The sequence below is a fragment of the Prunus avium genome, chromosome 1 (genome assembly GCF_965620075.1).
Source record: "Prunus avium chromosome 1, drPruAviu1.hap1.1, whole genome shotgun sequence".
NCBI lineage: Eukaryota > Viridiplantae > Streptophyta > Magnoliopsida > Rosales > Rosaceae > Prunus > Prunus avium.
Genome location: NC_142284.1, coordinates 35,063,775 through 35,070,397, shown reverse-complemented (window position 1 = coordinate 35,070,397; position 6,623 = coordinate 35,063,775). Strand labels below are relative to the sequence as shown.

General features: G+C 37.1%; 1 protein-coding gene across 2 annotated transcripts; it reads left to right on the top strand.

Moving 5' to 3' along the window:
• Nucleotides 1-229: 229 nt before the first annotated feature.
• On the top strand, nucleotides 230-5,043 carry LOC110754210 (geranylgeranyl transferase type-2 subunit alpha 1). Of its 2 annotated transcripts, XM_021955251.2 has the most exons (8): nucleotides 230-750; nucleotides 833-1,023; nucleotides 1,146-1,259; nucleotides 1,783-2,583; nucleotides 2,686-2,863; nucleotides 3,361-3,547; nucleotides 3,961-4,304; nucleotides 4,697-5,043. In XM_021955251.2, exons 1-8 carry the CDS (start codon nucleotides 481-483, stop codon nucleotides 4,709-4,711), a joined length of 2,100 nt encoding a protein of 699 aa, XP_021810943.1. In that variant the 5' UTR covers nucleotides 230-480; the 3' UTR covers nucleotides 4,712-5,043. The 2 variants fall into 2 exon arrangements, with proteins under 2 accessions (XP_021810943.1, XP_021810942.1); XM_021955250.2 differs by lacking the exon at nucleotides 4,697-5,043 and having other exon boundaries at nucleotides 3,961-4,509.
• The last annotated feature ends 1,580 nt before the right edge of the window (nucleotides 5,044-6,623 follow it).

Here is a 6,623-nt window from a genome sequence, read left to right as displayed (position 1 = left end):
AATACACCTCGAAGAAGATCCAAACATCTTTTATCTAGACCTATAACTGAGTTGAATTAGGATCGAAAATACCTCAACTCAAATTTGAATTTGTTTATAATCGAATTATCCAATTCGGATTATCGGATTGCCATTATCATTTCATATATTTTACACATCAGATTCGGATTGAATCGGATTATTATCGAATTTATTTTGTGATGATTAGTGGTGGTTGGATCCAAATTAAAAAAATTATTAAAATTGTACAGTAAAACCCTAACCTCTTCATTTCTCTCCTCAGCCGCCACTTTTTTGTTTTTTCTTTTCTTTCTCTCTCTCCGGCCGCTCTCTTTTCCTCTCTCTCCTCCTCTTCTTCTCCGCCTCTGCTTCTCTCATTCTTTTCCTTCTCTCCCTATCCTCCGGTTTGGATCTCGGCTCCGGCGTCAACAAAGATCTGCGGAGGAAAGGGAGGGTCCAAAAGAAAGCTAACATCTTAAAATGCACGGGCGACCCCGCAAAGCCCCGACAAGAGAAGATGAAGCAGCTTCAGCAGCCAAGGGAAAAAACCTTGGTTTCCTCCAGTCTCAACTCCTATACAACCACCACAAGAAGATTTATAACGAGGAAGCTCTCGACCTCAGTGCCAAAACCCTCCAGATAAACCCCGACTTGTACACCGCTTGGAACTTCAGAAAGCTAGCTGTCCAACACAAACTCGCTGCTTCCCACCCAGAGTTCAACTCCATATTCGACCCAGAACTTAGACTGGTTTGTTTGGATAATATAATCGCTTTTTATTTGATTTTATTTTATTTATGGATTGAGAGACTTGAAATTCATGTCTCTATAGGTAGAGAGTGCGTTGAGAACGAATCCTAAAGCCTACGGAGCGTGGTATCATCGTGAATGGGTGCTAAGGAGGCTAAGCAAGGCCCATTCTTCTTCTTCTTCTTTGAATGATTATTTAGACCACGAACTCCAGCTTCTAGAAACATTGCTCAAGCATGATTCCCGTAATTTCCATGCTTGGAATCACCGCAGGTCATCCTGCTTTGCTTGCTTTGTCCCTCAGTTACCAATTTCCATTTTGTGCTGACACTCAACTTATTTAATTTAGTTGGTTCCTTTCTCTTTTCTTTTCTTTTGTTCTTTTATTTTTCCAGATTTGTAGCTGCATTATTCACTACATCAGACCAAGAGGAGTTGAAGTTTACCAACGAAATGATACAAGATAACCAGGACAATTTGAGCAATTACTCAATGTGGCACCATCGTAGGTAAATACTTGGATTTTCTTTTACCAATTGAAGTTTAATAATTGGAATTGGAAACCATTTCAAGTTGATTGCTTGATCCGAATATGTTGTCACCAAACAGGTGCTAGTCTGAATATGATCTATATAACTCTGACTCTGCTGTGATCTCAGTAAATTATGTTTACTTGTTTTTGTTACTTGTAATTTGGTTCTTCTCTATGCCGCTTCTTTTGTTTTGTTCATGGATTTTAACATGTCATGCATGTTCTTGTATTACCTTTCCACCAACAAACCCATACATATAGTGCCAATGGGTTCCTACCTCAGTGGTTGAGGTGTTCCCCCTCCCCCTCCCCCTCCCAGCATTGACCCAAAAAAAAAAAACCATACATATAGTAGTTCACGAGGTTACTTTTCCAGTTTATGTTGGAAATATATTTACAACATTCAGAAGGCTCAATTATGTGATTCCATCTTCTGCATTATGATGCACCCTTGCTTAAACATGTTTATTACTAGTTGAATCTAATTGAGGAACTTGCAGAGTACTTCTGTCTGGTTTGCTGAAGAAAAAGGCTCAAGGATTTTCCTCAAAAGAGAAGGTTTTGCATGATGAGTACGAGCTTGTGGATGGTGCTATTGTCGCGGGTACAGAAGATCAAAGTGGTTGGTTTTATCATCTTTCACTTCTTGAGCAAACAGTGAACATGGATGCTCCTTTTCTCGTCTCTTCTTGGCCTTCCCATGGATCTAATGTCCTTCTATCGAGAAATAGGTGCTCAGATGACTGTTCTTTGTCTCAGTTTGACAGCTTCCATTCCAGTTCAGGAACATTTCCACTGATACTTTATTTTACTAAAGCTGTTCAAGGTGTAAATTCATCGACAATAACCATTGAATCTTCGTTTTGCACAAAAAATGATCTGCACTGGACTCCACTTATGCAAAATAGATCCCAGTTTTCCCAAGCTTGGGTTACTCATATTATATTTCCAGCGGCAAGACCTCATTCTTCTGAACCTTATCCGCTGGAAATTAGTGTTGGACAGTCTCAGGGCATCATTTCTCGAAACGGCTTTCCTTATAGCCATCCGACACAATTTAACTTCAAAGTGCGTCTATGCCTGGGCGAAACTGAACGAGGTGAAGTTGAAGACCTGGATGGGGATATAATTTTGTGGAAGGATGAAAATTTTCATGCACTTCAAACAAAATCTCAGGAGCCACATGAAGCAGTTTCTTTTGATCAGCTAATTATTAATGATGTTCATGAGCCAAACACTTCAAATTGGCGTGCAGCAATTGTTGCTAATGAAATAGATTTCTTCCAAACCTTATTATTCTGGTAGGCTAGTTTCATAGCCATGGCCGCTTTGAATTTTGAAGTTGCCGCCTGTTACATTTCCTTATTTTTCTAAGTCATCCCACATGTCTTTCTTTTTGGCAGTAAAATTGGAATTCTGACGCTTGCAAGATTGTTGACAGCTAAAAATGTTCTTTTGTCCCGATGTATGAACAAAACAGTCCATTCCAAAGTTCTTGAACTTTATAAAGACTTAATAAAGTTGGATCCGTTGCATTCTCAGTATTACAAAGATCAGCACAGCTTAGTTTTCCTGCGGGAGGTAATTCTCTCTTCTCCTTGTGTAGTCAAGCATAATCCTCAATCCTTTATGGATATGACCTTAATTGTCGATGGTGCTGCTGCATGTGCGCCACAGCTTAAGACCTTTTTGTCTGGAGTACACCGACTTGAATGCTTTAAAATCAAATAATCCAATTTAGGGATGAAAGTGATAAGTGAATACACTCATTTTGATGATGACACTGGATGCATCTGTGTTTCAACCATTTTTTCTGACTTAGTACCAGGGAATTTGATAGTATTGACATCTTGTAGAATGCTTATGACACTTGAATCGGATAATATATTTCTGAAGCGATAAAGCATTTGTTGCCTTAGCACATTATTCTCTGTTATGGGTGTTGCAATTTTGCATCTTGATAAAACTGGTCCAATATGATGTCAGTAGCTATGTGTATCAACTTCACTTGAAGTGATTGGTAGGCAACTATTTTATTGGATTCTATAATCTATTTCTGACATTTTGTGGGTATGCAGGTAACTTCCAACAGGGAGTCTCTGCAGAGACACTGCTGTAGTTATAAAAACTTTGCTTCTGCAAGCATTGGTAATTATAAATGTGTACGACTAAATAATATATCCTTATCACGAATGGGGTCTGTTGAGAAATTATTGTGGGTTAGCATGCTAGACCTCAGCCACAATGAACTTTGTTCTATTGAAGGTATGTGTACTTTTGCTCATGTTGTGAGTCTTGTATGGCTATCTCATCCCTGCCTTCTTTTTATCCAAATTGTGTGCAATTTCCTGCAATTTAATTGGGAAGTTGTGCTTATTGTGTATAGGTATAGTTTAATGAATTTATTTTATGACTAAAAAATTTAATTTATTTGTTTTTGACTTCCTGTGGAACTCATTTAGTTGGGAAACAATTTTATACACAAAAATACATAGTTTGGTCAATCTGGAAATATATTGGTAGCCTGTTAGAGAACATCTCATGATTTAGAAATTTGATTCTGGAAAGCTTTTGTTTTCTTACACTAGCTGCAATGCCCAAACTTCTAAAACATACAGAACTTTAATTGTTTAGATTGTGAGTGGCAATTCATCTTTTTGACTTGGGTCTTTGGACAGGATTGGAGGCCATGCAGCTTCTGTCTTGCTTAAATCTGAGTGTCAACAAATTCAGTGGTTTTTCTGCCCTGGGACCTTTGAGACTGCTGAAGTCACTAGAAGTTCTGAATATCTCTGACAATGAGATAGGTTTACACACTACTGACACTACAAGATATCTCTGTTCATCTCCTCTTTCTCACACAGAAGAAACTAGTTGGAACTATGACGAAATTATGCCTGGGGGTGTCAGTGTGATGAATTATTGGGAAGCTTTTCTGATTTTTAAAAGCTTGAGGTTGACGCAATTAGACATTGCTGGGAATGCAATTGCTAGTGAAAATTTCAAGTCATTTTTGTTTAAGGTAGTTCCTTCACTTCAGTGGCTGGATGGTGATAAATTGCGTTAACCTTTTTCGTTGTCTAATTCTATTTGTGTGGGGTTTCCCTTTTCATTTACCCGGTTCATTTGTCTGATATACTAGACCTGCAAATGATTACACTGTAATGACCTAAAAAATAATACTTGGTTTTATTATTTTTGTGGAAAGCCTTATTAAGTTGTGGCTATATTGGGTGTTTTATGAATTTGGTTTGATGTGTAAATATTGGAATTAAGTGATTTAATCTCAAATTTGGACAAAGGATTTTTCAAAGAAGTTATGCTCGCCTGAAATTCTAGGGACTTAATTGCAAACAGATTCTTTGCCTATAAATTATTGAGGGATACTGTTTAAGTTCATAAATTTCAATTTAGTCCCCGGAGGTTTGAGAGCTCATCGGAAGGGCTATTTCTGGCGGCTTCTACGACGGCGTACGGCAGCGGTGATCGACACCACCCACCCAAATCGAAAGCTTGATACTTCGTGAGCATAACCCAAGAAGAATCGAGGCCATCAAAGAAGAAATGAAGGCACGGTGAAGTTGTGAAGTTGGTTCGTCAATAGTGAAGTCAACGACTTGAAGTGGTTCGAGGCCATCACCATTTATTTGTTATTATTATTATGATTATTATTAAAATATATGACTGAGTGGTATTGGATTATTTAAATGTTTATGAGTTACTATGCAATCGCTTATACTTTCTAAGGATATATTATGTTTGATTGTGTAAAGTTAGGAACGGCTTATTAACTAGATTTTGGCTTGGTTAAGAAATTAATTAAATGTCTAATAATATGCCTATATCCACCGTCGTGTAGCATGTTTTCAAGCCGACGTGAAATCGACCGCCATCTTTTAATACATAAAATAACGACGGCAAATAACCGACGTCGTTAAGACATTCCACGTCATAAAACAATTAAAACCGACATCTAATTCATACATAAATAGCTTAAAAAGAAAACTTCGACTATATTAGACGACGGTTTTAGTAAAACACAGACGTTTAAAGAATGTTAAATGTCAAGAACAACCAAAAAGCCAACGTAAAAAAGATTATCCACGTCTCTAATTGAAAGAATACTGACGTGTAAAACGTAGAAACCGTCGTGGTTAACATATACTACGTTCACTAAATAATAAAACTGACGTCTAAAACATATAACATGACAAATTTAACATATAAAAATACACTTTTGGACAAGGTTAGACGTCGCTTTTGTTACAAAAACTGACGTTTGAAAAATTTAACATGGCACATCTTTACTTAGAACCGACGTGAAAAAGGCCGAAACCACGACCCTTTTGGTCACCACAGACGTTGAAAATGATTTTGACGGCGTGAACAGAAAAATAAACGACGTGGATTTAATCTTGAACGTCGGTTAATGTAAAATATCTATCATGGTTAATCCATTTACTATGGCCTAAGAGTCCCATTTTGCGACGTGGTTAACTATTTACGACGTCTGTTTTTTATAGGCCTTGAAGTGGTTGGCATTTTAAAAGTCTCTTTTATAAGCCTCTTGGACGTGTGTAATCTCTGAGACGTCATTGCTTTTAGCCTAACCGTCGTTAAGAAGAAAGAAAACGACTTGAATTATGGATTTGACGTTAGTTATTGTTAAATACAGGTCGTAGTTAAGAACTTTACTATGTCCCAAGAATCCAATTATTCGACGTTGTTATATAACTGACTACGTCGGTGGTTTGTTTATTCCCTGACCTGGTTGGTTTTTGATAAGTCCCTTTTATAACCCCCTTTGACGTGTGTATTCTTTGAGACGTCAATTGTTTTATTATAACTGACGTGCAACATTGTTTTTACGATGGTAATTATCAATCGGTGGAAGTAGTATTATCCTTAAATTCGTCAGTTTGAGCTCTATTCCATCGTGTTATTCTTAAGTGTACGTCGTGAATCATTTTCATTACAGTCGTTGTTGGTAATATTTATTAGCCGTGTTTAAATTAATTTTAATTAACCGACGTGTTTTCTTTTTCAAATGGCGGTTTTTATTTAATTTTTGCATTGGCGTTCCACGTCGTTTGTAAAAACCCGACGTTGGTTATATTTTAGAGGTCTCTTTTTGCGATTTTTGTAACTTGACCGTCGTATTTTCAACTTTAACCTAGTATTTTTAATTTTTGATTTGTCGTGCCCAAAGCCTGCAGAATGAAAATATGATCGGAATTAAAATGATATACAGAGCTATTAATTAATGTCCTACAATTAATGCATAACTAATGTCATACATTACAACAATCAATCAATCCATATATCTTTATACCCATCTCCA